This window comes from Gorilla gorilla, chromosome 20, assembly GCF_029281585.2.
Source record: "Gorilla gorilla gorilla isolate KB3781 chromosome 20, NHGRI_mGorGor1-v2.1_pri, whole genome shotgun sequence".
Taxonomy (NCBI): domain Eukaryota; kingdom Metazoa; phylum Chordata; class Mammalia; order Primates; family Hominidae; genus Gorilla; species Gorilla gorilla.
The window spans coordinates 29,568,581-29,588,270 of NC_073244.2; the positions used below are offsets into that span (position 1 = coordinate 29,568,581).

Sequence of the window (19,690 nt, forward strand, 5' to 3'; positions counted from 1 at the left end):
AACACAGGCATGTACATTCTGGAGTGCTATATTCACACTATAAAGAATGAGTTCTGTTGAGACGAAAGACATGTTGAGTTACAAGGTACATCTCAAATTTTAATGTGTACAATAAACTGGAAATCTTGTTATGCTTTTTTTTTTTTTGCAGAAGATCTGGAATAAAGTCTGAGTTGCTGAATTTTTAATAAGCTCACAAGTAATGCCAATGATTTTGCCCCAAAGAAAAATATTTTATCAAACATCCAATAAGTGAAATAACCTGTTTTTTTCCCCGTTTTTATGGCCTATAAGAGAGAGATGACAGCCTTCATTTTCCAAAAACAGATATATGCAAAGAAACCCTAAGAAAGAAGAGCAGCTGTCAGATTACATTTGATAATTTATACAAATCAGCTGCACAAAGATACTTAATAATGAAGAAAAAATAATTAACTGTATAGTGAAAAAATCTGTCAGACAGCTCTTTAACCAAGTGAATCATTAGCATCAACTGCACTAGGACAAATTTTTACGGTGTGCTAAAACACACAGAAGGACACACAGCATCACTGCTGGAATATTGTTCCCAATAAGTAAATTACAGTCTAAATTCAACCATATGGAAACATCAGTTTTATGCAAAGTTCAAGATACAGGTATCTTCTATCTTGATACAGGATATCTTAAGATACAGGAATCTTCTATTCAAGATACCTGTATCTTCTATGTTCTGTAATGTTTAATAGTGATTTTAAGTAGTCTTTCTTTAGCACCCTAGAGAACAGGTATCTCCTGATAATTTTTTTCAGAACTTTCTGGGTAATAAATGCCATCCTGTTTAAATAAGCATTTTCTTAATTCTGTTCTGCATAGGGCTAATAGCAAACACAAAAGGAACTTCAACATTACATGTTCTCCATCTTTACTAAGGATCCCAGCTTTTCCCCAATAGTAATCTTGAGTATCCACACTTTTCTAAGTTCAACAGCCAAAAAAGAACACTTTTAATACTGCAGATCATAAATTAATGGTGATAATTTTGCAAGGCATATAAAAAGCCAAAATGTAAAAAATTTAGAGAAGGCTCTGGTATATAGGAAAGAAATATTTTTCTTGATTATCATAAGAATTTTAAAAAGTAGTTAAAACAAACTCATTAGGGAGAAAAAAACACAAGTATAGAAGTCAAGGTTTGCAAGTACTAAACACACAGCATTCCGGAGGCAGGGTGGATACAGCTCTTGATCCAAGACACGTTTAGCTGAAAAAAAAAAAAATGCCACTTTTTCCTCTATCTCCTCCTTCTCTTGGATTTATTTTCAGATGAGATTTTCTGGACAAATTACACCGGCATCTTGAGAAAATGCCACCTGTTTACATGCTATAACCACACCCACAGGCAGAAGGACCAAGACCCTCAGAAAAAGTCCACCCATTTCTGGGTGAATCTTCAGAAAAGATTCAGAAACAATGAAGAGAAAAATAGAAGTTTCTCCTTTCCTGTCCTTAGGTACCCTCCCCACCACAGACACCAGCAATTTCTGCTACAATAATGGAAATATGGGCCACGCTGCCCTGTCTTTACCAAACCCAAACAGAACAGGCCCTGTGACCATCCTTCAGTGGAAAAGTAAAACTTAACTCTCATGAATGTATCTTGAACCCCTCATAGTTGATTCTGGCCTTACCTTAGAGTCACATGAGGCACTTAATTAAAACAACATAAATGTGTCCACACAAAACAATAAACAAAACCTGTGAAGAAGGCACAAGTAAAGGGATTTCTAATAATTAGCCATGTAATTTGAGTGCCTACACCTAAGTAATCCAAGTCACTTAGAATGGCAAAAACGTCAATTAAATTTTCCACCAACCTAATAGAAGTCCAGCTGATAACCATTTAGCTAAGCATTGCCTTGCCATTTTTTTTTTTTTAGATGGTGTTTTGCTCTTGTCATCCAGGCTGGAGTGCAATGGCACAATCTCTGCTCACCGCAACCTCCACCTCCTGGGTTAAAGAGATTCTCCAGCCTCAGCCTCCCAAGTAGCTGAGATTACAGGCATCTGCCACCATGCCCAGCTAATTTTTGTACTTTTAGTAGAGACGGGATTTTACCATGTTGGACAGGCTGCTCTGGAACTCCTGACATCAGGTGATCCACCCACCTCGGTCTCCCAAAGTGCTGGGATTACAGGCATAAGCCACCACGCCCAGCTGCCTTGTAATATTTAATAAGCTTATAAATCACTTGGTAACTTTGGACCTTCCCTATGTATTTTGATTCTGCAGGTTTTCAAAGGGTTCATGAATGTGTGTTTTAAATAAGTCCCCTGTCAATGCTGATGTTGCTTCTTCTAGGCTCATCATTAGAATTGGTTAGAGAAGCAGGCACAGTACAGAGTCCCTTACACTCAGCACTCTTGTCACAACACAAATACTTCCAGCACAAATGAAGACAACAAATCTCCATCTTTAAGTATCATATTCTTTGCTGGTTCTTTAAAGTTTACAGAGGCAACAGAAAGTAGCAATGCCTGAATAAGTCTGCACTTGGAAAACAACATGTACTATTGAAATGTTTATAAAGCAGGTACTATGTGCTCAAGAGTATGTTACAGAGCACTGTGCTTGGAATAACACATTATGTGATTTAATTCTCATAACAAACTGGGAGTCAGCACAGCTGTTTAATAATTCCCAGGATTTAGATTAAGGCTTATCATTTTTATTTCATCTTCTGTTTCTCTGTCCTTGGTTTTTTTAAAAAAATGTATAGAACACTAAATATAGACAGATGAGAGGGATACAGAAAGGACGAATTTAATGTAGTTTAAAGAAATTTTTATTGTGTTCATATTTACTTGTTTGTGACTTGTGGAGCAACTACTGGATCTGCAGGAATAGAAAACAAGTTGCTAAATGTCTCTGCAAGCACTGGTTTAATAGAAAATTTAAAAATTAAGATGCTAAAATATATACTTTATTTTTCCAATTTTATCTACTTTTGGGTTTCAGAAAATTGTGAGCACCAGCTCTAAACATGTAACAGACTCACTAGTCAAAACTTCCAATCAGTTCTGTGAGGCCAGACTTCAATGTGGGGCCAGACCGAAATAAGAGGTAAAATAGCTGATTGCTACCCTGTGAAGTTTGTAGAAATCTGAAGTGACTGGAAGCCTGAGAGGAAAAGGCCCCTCTAGAGTAAAGTTTGGCTGGAACCATATGTGTTCATATCACGTCTAGTAATTCTAGACAGTGTTTGGAAAATATAATTAAAAGAAAAAATTTCTCCAGCCCTAGAGAAACTCCAAAATGATAGAACAGAAAGTAAACTGTTTCATTACACAATTAAACCAGAATGTGACATGCATCACAGTCAATCTTCTTAAGAGATTGCAAAGACAAAAAGACACTCCCATAATTAGTCCACAAGTAAAAGAATTTACAGCACCATGTAATACATGGTTCATCCTAAATTCACCTGGTAATGGGGGAGGTGATCCGTGTATGCTAATTGGTTATAATCAATGACAAAATTAACTTTTCACATCCTCATGACAGGAGGTAATTTTGCAACTTAGGGAGTTATCTTTTTGGCTATTTACATTTTAAGCAATCAATGGCTCTGTACTCCCTGAGCACTAGACTCTGCTTGCCCTTTCCTGATAGCCAGTGTCCTTTCTTGACTCCTACCACAGGGCTCATAGCTGGCAGCTCACATCTTACACGAACCCCAACTGCCAGAGCAGCACTCCAGTCCCACATCAGGTAATGAAGCCTGAGCCAGCCCTCCTGGCTGAAACTGCACCTTCATGATAATGGGAATGGGAGCAGTGTTTCAGCTTCAGTTTCTATTTATAATAGTGACATGAAAAAAATACTGCTGGATTTTCAGCATCAGTCCACATAGAGATACCTCTAAGAGTTCTCCCTGTGACAGCCCAACTCATTCACGACACCATGGGATAGTAATAGAGCTTCTGAAACAGACACCCAAAGCATTGGAGAGAAAAATCGCTCTTCATCTTAGTAAAATTATACTAAGTAAAAAAGAAGAGCATCTTAAAAAAATACTCAGATTAGATATAAGATTGATCATGTTGGCCAGAAAATGTTCCCCTAAAATAAACGTCTCTCTAAACACCCAAACTGCACAGCTACTCTCAGCATGAGAAGCATGAGCATTATGAAGAAAGGGGACATATTCTCAGCAAAATTTTATAAAGCTTCTCGTTTATCTCTGCTGCTCTCTTGTCTCCTAGCCATTAAATGGAGGATTTATATTGGAAAACATCTGACAATTTCCAACAGCTCCTTTTTATTTTTATTTTTTTTGAGACAGAGTCTTGCTCTCTCACATATGCTGGAGTGCAGTGGCGTGACCTTAGCTCACTGCAATCTCCACCTTCCAAGTTTAAGCGATTCTCCTTCCTCAGTCTCCTGAGTAGCTAGAATTACAGGCACCCACCACCACCCCCCGCTAATTTTTGTATTTTTAGTAGAGACAGGGTTTCACCATATTAGCCAGGCTGGTCTCAAACTCCTGACCTCAAGTGATCTGTCCACCTTGGCCTCCCAAAGTGCTGGGATTACAGAGGTGAGCCACCGCACCCAGCCTTCACCAACACTTTTTGATGAAGAATCAGAATCTGACTTTGTTTATTTAGTAAAATATATTTGAGCTTACAACACAGCTAACTTAAAAGCTATTATATTTCTTGCATGGTCACATCGCCCATCACGTTTATTTGTACTGTAATAGCAGTATTCGAGTTTAGTAAAATAAAAGATACTGAAATCATGCTCACCTATATCTATTGGGTAAATTAATATGCATGTCAGGCTAATATCTACTGTAACAATTTTGTAGTGAATTTTTTTGGATATTAGATGTAAATATCTAAGCATAAATAATTTTAATGTACTAGTAATAATGTAGAATTTAAAAAAATTTTCTGTAACCATAATTTAGTTATAATACTTTATATTTCAAAAGTATGACTAATATTAAAATGACTAAGACATTCATCCAAAATAAATATTGTGGTCTTATATTCATAATATTGTAGAAAATACCGTATAATTTAGGTCGGGCGCAGTGGCTCATGCCCGTAATCCCAGCTACTCAGCCGAGATCACGCCACTGCACTCCAGCATGGGCAACAGAGCAAGACCCCGTCTTAAAAAAAAAAAAAAGAAAATACTGTATAATTCACACAAATGCAAGTTGTCTACAAACACTACACATAACCATGCTAATTGTTTTGAAGCAGTAAATAGGAACCAAAGCATAACCACAGACTCCACTGTTGAGTTTATACACTGAACTGTTCTTTCTTTTGCAGTGTAAGTACTTCAGCCTGCAAATATTGGATAATTACACTGGATAACCAGTTTTTTGTCAAAGAAACTTCCTCTGCATCTTTTAGTCTTTATCATTCTGTATTGCTAAGTTTAATCCTATCTTTGTGCTCCACTTTTTGTGTGCTCTTAAAATGAGCTTTAATCTAGACAAATCTGTATCTACTTTAAGAGACTGAAAACAACAACAACAACAACAAAACCTTGTAATCCCAGCACTTTGGGAGGCCGAGGTGGGCGGATCACGAGGTCAGGAGATGGAGACCATCCTGGCTAACACAGTGAAACCCCATCTCTACTAAAAATACAAAAAATTAGCCACATGTGGTTGCGGGCGCCTGTAGTACCAGCTAGTTGGGAGGCTGAGGCAGGAGAATGGCGTGAACCCGGGAGGCAGAGCTTGCAAGGAGCCCAGATCACGCCATTGCACTCCAGCCTGGAAGCGAGACTCCGCCTCAAAAAACAAAAAACAAAAAAACCTTTGCCAAAGCAAAAACACTGCAATGGTTCTGAGGTCCTAGATAAAGACAATCCTGAGTCTGAAAGAATGACAAAACGTTTCTTTAGCTGTAAATATGATTTACGTGTATTTCAAAAAAGCAGAGAATATCTACATATAATCAAAATGCTTCAATAAAGAGAGATGAACAAAATATCCTCCCTTTTTATAAGGTAAGAAAATAAAGACTCTTATTTCTAATTTATGTTTTCTCCTATAAAAGCCAAATCTCAACCAGGCATGGTAGCTCATGCCTGTAATCTCTGCACTCTATGAGGCAGAGGTGGTTAAATCACTTGAGGTCAGGAGACCAGCCTGGCCATCATGGTGAAACCCTGTCTCTACTAAAAATAAAAAATTAGCCGGGCGTGGTGGCATGCACCTGTAATCCCAGCTACTTGGGAGGCTGAGGCAGGAGAATCACTTGAACCCAGGAGGCAGAGGTTGCAGTGAGCCGAGATCGTGCCACTGCACTCCAGCCTGGGCGTCAGAGTGAGACTCCATCTCAAAAAACAAAAACAGCTAAATCTCTGGACAAGTTCTTGATCTCTTGGACATCTGAATTTCAGCAGACTGTAGGTTCAGGCATCTAAGGAGTAGCCTTGGGCACACTAAAGAAAAAAGCAGAAGAGAGAAAGGTGTTCTAAAAAAATCCATGAGTGCATATGAATAAAGCAAGTTCTTAGAGACCTATGAAGAGAGTTGGATTCTGACACAATAATAGTGGGAGACTACAACACCCCACAGACACTATTACATCATTGAAGCAAAAAAATTAACAAAGATATCAGGACCCAAACTCAACATTTGACCAAATAGTCCTAACTGGCATCTATAGAACTGTCCAACTGAAATCAACATAGTATACATTCTTCTCATCACCACATGTCACATACTCTAAAATTGACCACACAATCAGAAATAAAACAATCCTCAGCAAATTCAATTTTCCCAAAGTCATACCAAACACACACTTAGGCCACAGCTTGGTAAAGATATAATTCAATACAAAGAAAACCACTTCAAATTATCCAATTACATGGAAATTTAAAAACCTTCACCTGAATGACTTTTGGGTAAATAATAAAATTAAGCAGAAATCAATAAGTTCTTTGAAACAAATAAGAAGAACAAAGATACACAAACCAGAATCGCTACAACACAGCCAAGGCAGTGTTAAGAAGGAAATTTATAGCACTAACTACTCACATCAAAAACTTAGAAATCAATTTAAATACCTAAAATCATAAATAAATGAATGAGGCCGGGTATGGTGGCTCAGTCCTGTAATCCCAACACTTTGGGAGGCCGAGGAAGGTGAATAACTTGGGTTCAAGACCAGCCTGGGCGGTAAAACCCTATCTCTACTAAAAATACAAAAATTAGCCAGTCATGGGGGCACTCGCCTGTAATCTCAGCTACTCGGGAGGCTGAGGCAGGAGAATCCCTTGAACCCAGGAGACAGAGGTTGCAGCGAGCCAAGATTGTTCCATTGTACTCCAGGCTAGGCAACGCAGTGAGACTGTTTCAATCAATAAATACAGCAAGAGAAAACCAATTCCCAAGCTAGCAGAAGACAAGAAATAACCAAAATTAGATCTGAACTGAAGGAGATTTAGAAATGAAAAGTCATAGAAAATATCAAGTAATCCAGGAGTTAAATCTTTGAAAAAAATTAAGAAGATAAACCACTAGCAAGATTAGCAAAGAAAGAATAGAAGATCCAAATAAGCACAATTAAAAATGACAACAGGGGGCCAGGTGCCGTGACTCATGCCTGTAATCCTAGCACTTTGGAAGGCCAAGGAAGGTGGATCACCTGAAGTCAGGAGTTTGAGACCAACCAGCCTGGTCAACATGGTGAAACCCCCTCTGTACTAAAAATACAAAAATTACCCAGGCGAGGTGGTGCATGCCTGTAGTCCCAGCTACCTGGGAGGCTGAGGCAAGCCAATTACTTGAACACAGGAGGTGGAGGTTGCCTGGGCAACAGAGCGAGACTCTGTCAAAAAAAAAAAAAAAAAAAAGATAAGGACAAAACCTAAAAAGGATGAAAACAGAATGGCACTAAGGCCTAGAGTTTTGGTCGCACTCTGACCAAAAAAGGAGACAATTTTTATTGGAAGACATTATTCTGGACTGAGCTTGTGCACTAGGTCCAAACAGACAAACCTAACCAAAATGGAGTCACTGATGCTTAAATGTGACATAATGGAACTGAACATTTAAGGAAAGTGGTAGATGCTAAAACAGGCCAGGTTTTGTCTGTCTTTTGTAAACAGCAGATTTAAGCACATAATTGCTTAAACCAGGAAGGCGAAGGTTGCGGTAATCTGAGATCATTCCACCGCACTCCAGCCTAGGTGACAGAGTGGATTCCACCTAAAAAAAAAAAAAAAAAATGGCAACAGAGGCCAAGCACAGTGGTTCATGCCTGTAATCCCAGCACTTTGGGAGGCCGAGGCAGGTGGATCACCTGAGGTCAGGAGTTCAAGACCAGCCTGACCAATATGGTGAAACCCTGTCTCTACTAAAAATACAAAAATTAGGCCAGGTGTGGCGGCATATGCCTGTAATCCCAGCTACTTGAAAGGCTGAGGTAGGAAAATTGCTTAAACCCCGGAGGGAGAGGTTGCAGTGAGCCAAGATCACGCCAGTGCACTCCAACCTGGGCAACAGAGCAAGACTCCATCTCAACAACAAAAAAAAGACTACAGAGACATTACCTCTGACCCCACAAAAATACAAATAGCTACTGAAATTTACTATAGATACCTCTGTACACAAAAACTAGAAAATCTAAAGGAAATGGATAAATTTCTAGACAAACAAATTCTCTCAAGACCAAACAAGTTGAAGCCCTAAATAGATCAATAACAAGCTCCAAAATTAAGTTAGTAGTACACAGGCTACCAACTAAAAAAACCCAAGACCAGAAAGTTCACAGCTGAATTCTACCAAGTATAAAAAGAAAAGCTGATATAATGCCTTTTAAAACTATTACAAAAAATTAAGAAGGGACTTCTCCCCAGCTCATTATATAATAGCATCATTCTGATACCAAAACCTGGCAGAGACAAAACAAAGAAGAAAACCTCAGGCTAATATCCTTGATGAACATTGCTGCAAAAATCCTCAACAAAATATGGGCAAACCAAATCCAGCAGCACATCAAAAAGCTAATCTACTATAATCAAGTAGGCTTTATCGCTGGAATGCAAGGTTGGTTCAACATACAAAAATATCAATAAATCTGATTCACATAAACAGAACTAAAGAACCACAAAATTATCTCAATAGATGCAGAAAAAACTTTCAATAAAATGTAACATTGTTCATGCATAAAACCCTCAACAAACTAAGCATTGAAGATACATACTTCAAAATAATGAGTTATCTATGACAAATCCAAAGCCAACATACTAAATGGACACAAGCTGGAAGCATTCCTTCTGAAAACTGGCACAAGATAAGGATGCCTTTTCTTACTGCTCTTATTCAACAGAGAATTGGAAGTCCTGGCTAGAGAAATCAGGCAAGAGAAAGAAAGAAAATGCACCCAAACAGGAAGGGAGGAAATCAAACTATCCCTGTTTTCAGATGACATGATTCAGTATCTAGAAAACCCTAGTCTTGGCAGAAATGCTCTATAAACTGACAACTTCTGCAAAGTTTCAAAATACAAAACAAAGGTGCAGAAACAAGTAGCACCTCTATACATCAACATACAAGCCAAAAGCCAAATCAAAAACACAATCACATTCAAAAATGCCACAAAAAGAGTAAGGTATCTAGGAATACAGCTAACCAGGGAAGTGAAAGATCTCTACGACAACAATTACAAAACACTGCTCAAAGAAGTCAGAGATGACACAAACAAATACAAACTATTTGATGGTCATGGACAGAGAAGATCAATATCATTAAAATGGCCATACTGACCAGGCATGATGACTGACGCCTATAATCCCAGAACTTTGGGAGGCTGAGGCAGGCAGATTGCCTGAGCTCAGGAGTTTGAGACCAGTCAGGACAACATAAAGAAACCCAATTTCAACAAAAAAATACTAAAAGAAAAATTAGCTGGGCATGGTGGCGTGTAATCCCAGCACTTTGGGAGGCTGAGTCGGGTGGATCACGAGGTCAGGAGTTTGAGACCAGCCTGGCCAACATGGTGAAACCCCCTCTCTACTAAAAATACAAAAATTAGCTGGGCTTGGTGGCACGTACCTGTAATCCCAGCTACTTGGGAGGCTGAGGCAGGAGAATCACTTGAACCCAGAAGGCAGAGGTTGCAGTGAGCCAAGATCACGCCATTGCACTCCAGCCTGGGTGACAGAGCGAGACTCCGTCTGAAAAAAAAAAAAGTAATAATAATAATAATAATAATACAGGCCAGGCGTGGTGGCTCACACCTGTAATCCCAGCACTTTGGGAGGCTGAAGCGGGTGGATCATCTGAGGTCAGGAGTTTGAGACCAGCCTGACCAACATGATGAAACCCCAGCTCTACTAAAAATACAAAATTAGCCAGGTGTGGTGGCACATGCCTGTAATCTCAGCTACTAGGGAGGCTGAGGCAGGAGAATAGCTTGAACTCAGAAGGCGGAAGTTGCAGTGAGCCAAGATTGTGCCATTGCACTCCAGCCTGGGCAACAAGAGCAAAACTCCATCTCAAAAAAAAAAAAAAAAAGAAAGAAAGAAAATATAATATGTAAATATCATGGAATACTGTATGACCATAAAAAAGGAACAAGATCATTTCATTTGCAGTCACATGGATGAAATTGAAGCCCATTATCCTTAGACAACTAATGCAGAAAGGCCAGCCATGGTGGCCCACACCTGTAATCCAAGTACTTTTGGAGGCCAAGGAGGGCAGCTTCCTTGAGGTCAGGAGCTCCAGACCAGCCTGGCCAACATGGTGAAACGCCGTCTCTACCAAAAATACAAAAACTAGCCAGGCGTGGTGGCTTGCCTGTAATCCCAGCTACTCGGAGGCTGAGGCAGGAGAATCACTTGAACCTGGGAGGCAGAGGTTGCAGTGAGCTGAGATCGCGCCACTGCACTCCAGCCTGAGTGACAGAGCAAGAGTCCATCTCAAAAAAAAAAGGTAAACTGATGCAGAAAGAGAAAAACAAATGCACTATCTCATTTATAAGTAAGAGCTAAATAATAAGAACCCATGGATGCAAAGAGGGGAAAAACAGACACAGGCCTAGTTGAGGTTGGCAGGACAAAGACCTGTTTGGGCCGGGCGCAGTGGCTCATTCCTGTAATACCAGCACTTTTGGAGGCTGAGTTGGGCAGATCACCTGAGGTCAGGAGTTCGAGACCAGCCTGGTCCACATGGTGAAACCTCGTCTCTACTAAAAATACAAAAATTAGCCGGGCATGGTGGCAGGCACCTGTAATCCCAACTACTTGGGAGGCTGATGCAGGAGAATCACTTGAACCCAGGAAGCGGAGGCTGCAGTGAGCCGAGATCACACCATTGCACTCCAGCCTGGACAACAAGAGTGAAACTCCATCTCAAAAAAAAAAAAAAAAAAATTAAATTAAATAAATAAAAATACCTGTTTGGTGCTATGCTTAGTATCTTGGTGAAAAAATAATCTACATCAAACTTTCATGACACAATCTTACCTATGTAATAAACCTGCATGTGTACCTCTGAACTAAAATTAAAAGTTGAAAGGAAAAAACTCGACGGGTGGGGGTAAGTGCAATATGTAAACTGAAAGATTGGTTTGTGCTATTTATTTCTGGGTCCATGCAGGCACGTGAGATTATGAATAAGTGGTCCAGAACCCTAAGTTGGTGGGGAAAACAGGTTGCTGCTGCAGATTCGGTGTCTGGGGAACAGGAATATGCCGGGAGACTCGTAGACACCTTTGAAGGATTTTTGCAAGAAATGCTAAATCAAAAATGCTGTGAAGTTCCTGAGGGTGGTGCCTTGTCCTGAGAGGGGTGTGGATGCATCAGTGTCTAGCGGGCATGATTGTGAGTCGGTGGGAATCCTGTGGTGGCAACTGTGGAAAGAGAAGGTCTGTCATCAGAGATTCTTTCCTCTAAGTTTTCAGTCCTCTCTCACTCTAAGAGAAGACCTGGAATCAGAAAACAATGGGCAGTGTGACAGCCAGTACATAGGAGCAGAGCCTCACATTCCCAGACACTCAGTTTTATTCCAGGCTAGACCTTTTATGGTATTTTTATTCTGGCACAAAACCTATAGAGTTTGCTGAACACCAAGCAACTCTCCAACACCAATTCTTTATCTAACATTTAAATTCTGACACCACCCAGAGTCAGCACAGATGCTGATTCAGGGCTTGGTCTCAAAATATTGTTCTTACTACAGTTGCCAGTAACAAACTCCATGGGCCCATTTATGCTTCTAAATTATGAGCCCATTATGAGCTACTGTTTAAAAATTCAGGACTCCCATAAACTTGCTCAAGTTCAATAACTTAATAGTGCTATACACAGTACTTAGAAAAACACTGTAGTTATGTTGACCGGAATATTATAAAAGATACAACCCAGGAAAAGTCAAATGAAAGAAATGTGTAAGACAAAGAAAAGAGGTGGGGAAAGATGAAGCACGTAGGTAATCCTGGTAAATGGCTATAATTAATAAAATTCTCCATCTTTTTTGTGCTCCAGAAACAGTTTATGGAAAGAAACACACATCCCATTATGACTTAGATGATGCACTCTTTTCTTACCTATCACATAGCCAGACATAGATTCTGCCCATTTTCTTCTTATCCTCTTAGAAAACTCAGCTGAATTTGTCTTCAGTGGTCAAAATAAAATACCACTTAATCAAACAAGTTTATCTCCTTCCCACAGCTCTTGAACTTTTGAGCTACCCTCAGTCTAAGCCAACATACAACCCCATTATATGCTCCTCCTAAGAACATTCTCTGATTTAGCCAGGTGCGGTGGCTCACGCCTGTAATCCCAGCACTTTGGGAGGCCAAGGCAGGTGGATCACGAGGTCAGGAGATCGAGACCATCCTGGCTAATATGGGGAAACCCTATCTCTATTAAAAATACAAAAAATTAGCCAGGCGTGGTGGCGGGCGCCAGTAGTCTCAGGTACTCAGGAGGCTGAGGCAGGAGAATGGCGCGAACCCAGGAGGCGGGGCTTGCAGTGAGCAGAGATCGCGCCACTGCACTCCAGCCCTGGGCAGCAGAGCAAGACTCCATCTCAAAAAAAAAAAAAAAAAAAAAAAATTATCTGATTTAGAATCTGATTTTTTCACCCTTCATTTGCCATTCCCCTCCCACCTTGTTTCTCATCTTGGTTGCTCCTTACTATGAAAAAAACCCACCCTTGTCTGCCTAACCTTTGAGATCCTTAAAGACCTTATAATTGGTACTTCCTCCTGTTGCAATACTCCTTTGGAACTTAATTTTTTAATATAAATCTAACTTTATTTTTAAAAGTCTAGAAACGCCTCAAAGCAAGAACTTTATCTTCAGTAAGATCCTTTCGGTCCCATTCCATCTTAACTGCATCTGTCTGTGGGTCCCCAGCTTTCCATGGCTCTATAGCTTCTCTTCAGATAAAAGGCTTCTTCCATGGCTGGAGTGAGCAGGCTAGGAAATCTGCAGGGGAGGCTCCCCAGGAAGAACTAACTGGGCCTTTAATAACCTTCTTTTGCAGGATCAATATGAGCCTTTAGCTTGGAGTCACTGGGCTCAAGCTTTACTTTTCCAGTAAGAGTTATTCACTCAGATTTTGAAACTCAGTGTTTGAAAAATCAAGTAAAATTACTCAAACACAGTGCTTATATAAAAGAAAAAAAATTTAAGGTGCTTAAGTTTTATACCTCAACAAGAAAAGCAAAAGAATCTAAACTTTCTTTCAGACAATAAATACTTTATTATCTCCATTATAAATCATGTAGTAAACAATTAGTCATATGGGGACACCTCTAGGAGGTACCAAGTTTTGTCTTATAAAATTTAGCATCGGCCGGGTGCAGTGGATCACACCTGTAATCCCAGCACTTTGGGAGGCTGAGGCGGGCAGATCATGAGGTCAGGAGTTCAAGAACAGCCTGGCCAACGTGGTGAAACCCTGTCTCTACTAAAAATACAAAACTTAGCTGGGCGTGGTGGCATGCACCTGTAATCCCAGGTACGCTGGAGGCTGAGAGAGGAGAATTGCTTAAACCTGGAGTCGGAGGTTGCAGTGAGCCAAGATCGCACCATTGCACTCCAGCCTGGGCGACAGAGCAAGACTCTGTCTCAGGGAAAAAAAAAAAAGAATTAGCATTAAACTCATACATCAAGATTACAGGATATAGAACAGAGATATTCACTCTCAGAAATTTACCCTGCAATAAGAGGAACTGATGTTTTTATCAATCTATGTAACTCAGCAATTATCTACCACATTTTCTTGTGAACATGTATTCATTTTCTACAGCCAAAATGGAAGAGAAATTTTCCTTATTCTTTTCCTTGATAGCTCTCTAAAAGCTAATGCTTGAAATTGTGTTTGAAAACACTCAGGCAAAAAAACACACCTGAGAAGGCTGGGCACAGTGACTCACGCCTGTAATCCCAGCACTTTGGGAGGCCGAGGTGGGCGGATCACCTGAGGTCAGGAGTTCAAGACCTGCCTGGCCAACATGGCGAAACCCCGTGTCTACTAAAAATACAAAAATTATCTGGGCATGGTGGTGTGCACCTGTAATCCCAGCTACTCAGCAGGCTGAGGAAGGAGAATCGCTTGAACCTGGGAGTCAGAGGCTGCAGTGAGCTGAGATCATGCCACTGCACTCCAGCCTTGGCAACAAAATGAGTGAGACTCCATTTCAAAAAATAAAAAATGTACCTGAGAAAATTTCTAAACTCACAGTAGGGAAAAAAAAGTAAATGAGAATTTTTAACAATGGAATATATGAGTAGGTATTTTTTGAAACCTGTCTATTTTATGTTTTTGTAAATATTTTCTCACCTTTCACGCTCTACTAATAAAATACAATTTACAGTTTAAAAGAGTCAATATAAGTGAACACATCTTTTCAAGGTGACAAAACAAAGGAGTGGCAGTGCTGATTAGAAAACAGATGTGTCTGACTCATTCGTCAAGTCAGGCCATCCAATCCCTGGAGAGATTTTCCCACCCCATCCTGCTCACTTAAGTGTCCAATGACCACCCTCTCAGGAGACACTGCATTACGCCCCAATGAGTGCCCCAAGTGCATTTTACTTGGCACGTTCTTGTACTAGCTCACTGAGACGAGGTTTTTATCTGTCTTTGGGGATACAATTTTTTTTCACAAATCTTGGAGAATCCAGGTGGCAGAAATTATTTCTGTTTTCCCCTCAATAGCAGTGTCTGATCGCTGACCAGCAATATGTCTCCAAGAAATGGAAGATGGCTTGGATAAAAACAATCTTAATGTCTCAAAGGGTTAACTTTTCAAAGGAAGAATACACCAGGAGATCCCTCTAAGCCCCAGGGCATTCACATTCTTCTTGAGAGGCTACACTCCATACCTCAGCTTGTTCTATAAGAGAAAATGACCCAAGAGCTGATATTAACTCTAGCAGACAGACATGGTGGGTATCTTGGTTTATTCAGATAGTACAGGACCAGGAAAAAACTAAAGGGTAGCTGAGGACACATCACCCCATAAAGTTTACAAAAAACACTGACCCCCAAAACATTATGATCTCTGTGCTTAGGGAAGATAAAAGAAAAAGAGGCACAGATATTTTTTAAAATACAGTGTCAGGGGATTACTCTTTGCTTTCTTCTCATGGAAAATATTTAAAAACAGAAAACAAATTTTTAAAATGTTTTCAATGTGTTGTCAGTAAATAATTAAAATACAGTATGAAAAATGTACACTAAAGGACAAATAGTTCATAATGTGAATTAGGGAAAGAAAGTTGACAGTTCCTTGAAGTAAAGTACTAAATTTTCAGTTCTCGAGATTGTCAGAACTGGAAATCTAGTATGTATTTTTACTTCAAGCCAGAGTTAGGCTGGAGGTAAGGAGAACTGGGGGATACACGGGAGACCCTGCTTGGAACACACGTAAAAAATGCGGGGAAAATCAGTCCTCTGTGGAGTGTGAAAATAGTTAAGTGCCAGGCAATTAGTCTGAGGTGGAAATCTAGGCCCTGGATTCCTGCTTTGAAAAAAAATCTAACTCAAATGCATTTTTTTTTTTAAACTACTACATTAGAGGAAACAAAATTCAGGCTTAACCGACTATAAACTGTCAATTAAGCTCCAATTACACAACCAGGAAATTTGTACGCTCAAGGTGGAAAATAAGAAACTGAGGCAGGGAGCACTGACTCATGCCTGTAATCCTACCACTTAGGGAGGCTGAGGCCGGTGGATCACCTGAGGTCAGGAGGTCGAGACCAGCCTGGCCAACATACTGAAACTCTGTCTCTACTAAAAATACAAAAATTAGCCGCGCATGGTGGTGGGCACCTGTAATTCCAGCTACTTGGGAGGCTGAGGCAGGAGAATCACTTGAACCCGGGAGGTGGAGGTTGCAGATCGTGCCACTGCACTCCAGCTTGGGCGTCAGTGCAGGACTCCATCTCAAAAAAACAAAACAAACAAACAAACAAACAAAAAAACTAAGAAGAAGAAACGAGGAGAGAAACAAACAAAGACAGGAAGACAGAAAGAATATAACTGTACCTAACCAATTATTGAATTTGGGATTTTTGCATCATGCACCTTATCAAAGTCCTTCAAGCCCCTCTTATAAACCAAAAACTACAACCCATAGGGGTGCTCTAAAATTTTTGAACCACTCTTTGATTAAATTATTTGCTATTTTTGCGGAGACTGCCTTTTTTTTTCTTTTTTTTAGACAGAGTCTTCTTACTCTGTCGCCCAGGCTGCAGTGCAGTGGCGCGATCTTGGCTCACTGCAACCTCCTCCTGGGTTCAAGCGATTGTCCCGCCTCAGCCTCCCGAGTGGCTGGGATTACAAGCATGCGCCACTATGCCCGGCTTTTTTTTTTTTTTTTTTTTGAAACAGAGTCAAGCTCTGCCACCCAAGCTGGACAGCAAATGGCGTGATCTCGCCTCACCGCAACCTCCGCCTCCCGGGTTCAAGCGATTTTTCTGCGTCAGCCTCCTGAGTAGCTGGGATTACAGGACCGCGCCACCACGCCCGGCTAATTTTTTGTATTTCTAGTAGAAACGGGGGTTTCACCATGTTGGTCAGGCTGGTCTCGAACTCCTGACCTCGTAATCCGCCCACCTCGGCCTCCCAAAGTGCTAGCATTATAGGCGCAGGCCACTGCGCCAGACTAATTTTTATATTTTTAGTAGAGATGGGGTTTCGCCATGTTGGCCAGGCTGGTCTCGAACTCCTGGCCTCGGGTGATCCGCCCGCCTCGGCCTCTCGAAGTGCTGGGATTACAGGCGTGAACCAAAGCGCCCGGCCTGCCATAAATTTTTAATAGGGGGAAAGATGAACTGGAAACGCAGCGGACTAAAGCCCTTCCCATTCATGAACCCGCTCCCCGAGTCAGGATTCTCCCCTGACTACCCTCCCTTGGTCCCTGCACAATCTGGGAGAGACGCTGCGCTGCGGGAGCAGAGCTGCCCAGAGAGGGCTCCAGGTCAGGGCACAGTCACTGGGCAAGGAAGAGACAAGACGCCCGGGGCCCAGCTGTCAGCGAAGCCGCCATCTTATGGCTGAAGGGGACTGAGGCCCAGCTGGGCAAGGAAAACTCAGCGCGCAGTTTGTGGAGATGACTGCGGGGAGGCCCGAGTCCGCCACAGCCACTTCCCACCGGTTTCAACCAGCCCCTCCCTCTCTCTCCGGATGTCGGAGCCGCCACTCTCACCATTTCTAAGCTTCCAGGGGAGGCCCTGGCGTCTTAGCTGTGGATCTCCCAATGCTTGCAGGTCACAGGGCCACAGAGGCTGGGCCTCTAGGAGCAGGGGACACAAAGCAGGGAAGACGAGACCAATCGCTCCAGCTGCAGCGAGAGACAAAGGCCCCGCCAAATCCCGGAAGCCGCCCTGTCCGCTCCAGCTGCGTGCCTGATTGGACGGTCCCCAGCTCAGCGTCCCTGGTTGGAAAACGTCTAAGGCCCAGCCCCTTCAGGCCTTAAGTGACAGAAGACCTGACCAAACGCTGGACGGAATGAAGAAAGAGTGACAGCCTAAGCTGCAGCGTTTTCAGGCAGGGCTTCCTCCCTGAGCTTAGCCCACCCCGGAGGGTATTTGCATTTAACCTCGTGTATGAGGTTTCATGTATTTATAAATAACATACTATACGGCTATTCACAAATGAAAAATATATAATAACAATAATTTTAAAATTTCAGTTTTTATGATCTTCCTGGCTTCTGGCATTTGAGCAAGCAGCCTGAGATTTTTTTAAAAAGGCAATCCTCTGAAATAAAATATAAGCCACATGTGAATTTTGAATTTTCTAGTAGCCAAGTTTAAAAAGAAACAAGAAAAAGGTGGAGTTGATTGTAACAATTTAACTTACCCAATATATCCAAAATATTATCAGTTTAATATGTGAGCAATAAGTAATTATATATGTATATATGTATATATGTTTATATATGTATATATGTATATATGTGTATATATGTATATGTGTATATATATGTATATATGTATGTATATGTGTATATATGTATATATGTATATGTATATATGTATGTATATGTATATGTATGTATATGTATATATGTATGTATATGTATATATGTATATATATGTATATATGTATATATGTATATATGTGTGTGTGTGCATATATATATATATATATATATATATATATATAACTAAATCTTTGAAACTAACTCTGTATTTTACCATTCCAGCACATCGCAGTTTAGACCAGCGACATTCCAGGCACCCAGGAGCCACACGTGGCCAATAGCTGCCATATTGAAGTGCAGCTGCGATGTCAGCTGAGTGAAGGGCCTGGACATCAGAGGTGGGGGAAAGCCTCTTCCTACCAACATCTCTTCAGTTCCCAGGGTGGAACAGATAGTGGCCATAAAAGAGCAGAAGGCAGCAAGAATAAAATAACCACACATAGACCACTGCTGGCCACCTGTTGACCACCTTCCTTCCAGATTAAACAGTGAACAAAAAGTGATGGGGTGACAGGAGAAGTAAACTCTATGTCTTCATATCTGTCCAGTCTTTTTTGAGACAGAGTTTTGCTCTTATTGCCCAGGCTGGAGTGCAGTGGAGTGCAATGGCAGGATCTCGGCTCACCACAACCTCCACCTCCCAGGTCCAAGGAATTCTCCTACCTCAGCCTCCCAAGTAGCTGGGATTACAGGAACGCGCCACCACACCCAGCTAATCTTTTGTATTTTTATTAGAGACAGGGTTTCTCCATGTTGGTCAGGCTGGTCTTGAACTCTCGACTTCCGGTGATCTGCCCGCTCCCACCTCCCAAAGTGCTGGAATTACAGACGTGACCCACCACGCCCGGCCTTTTTTTTTTTTGAGACAGACTTGCTCTGTCACCCAGGCTGGAGTGCAGTGGCACGATCTTGGCTCACTGCAACTTCCACCTCCTGGATTCAAGCAATTCCCTGCCTCAGTCTCCTGAGTAGCTGAGATTACAGGCGCCCACCACCACGCCGAGCTAATTTTTGTATTTTTAGTAGAGACAGAGTTTCACCATCTTGGCCAGGCTGGTCTTGAACTCCCGACCTAATGATCCACCCGCCTCGGCCTCCCAAAGTGCTGGGATTACAGGCATAAGCCCAGCCTTGTCCACAATCTTGACCTCCAATGTTTATATATGAAGAAAACAGATTAAAGGCAAACTTATTTTGCTATTTGACCTTGGCCCTA

The 19,690-nt window shown here is 41.2% G+C and overlaps 1 protein-coding gene across 3 annotated transcripts in view; it reads right to left on the reverse strand.

Moving 5' to 3' along the window:
- LOC101123988 (zinc finger protein 724) overlaps positions 1 to 17,947 on the reverse strand; it is a 45,187-nt gene extending 27,240 nt beyond the window's left edge. The window contains exon 1 of one of the 3 annotated variants that reach the window (XM_055372331.2): positions 17,695 to 17,947. Coding sequence is in view for 2 of the 3 variants with exons in the window: in XM_019014865.4 (XP_018870410.2) it covers positions 17,695 to 17,697 (3 nt within the window). In the remaining variant the exon portion in view is untranslated. The remainder of the gene's footprint in view (positions 1 to 17,694) is intronic. The other 2 variants (XM_019014865.4, XM_055372332.2) reach the window with 2 other exon arrangements.
- Positions 17,948 to 19,690: the final 1,743 nt, after the last annotated feature.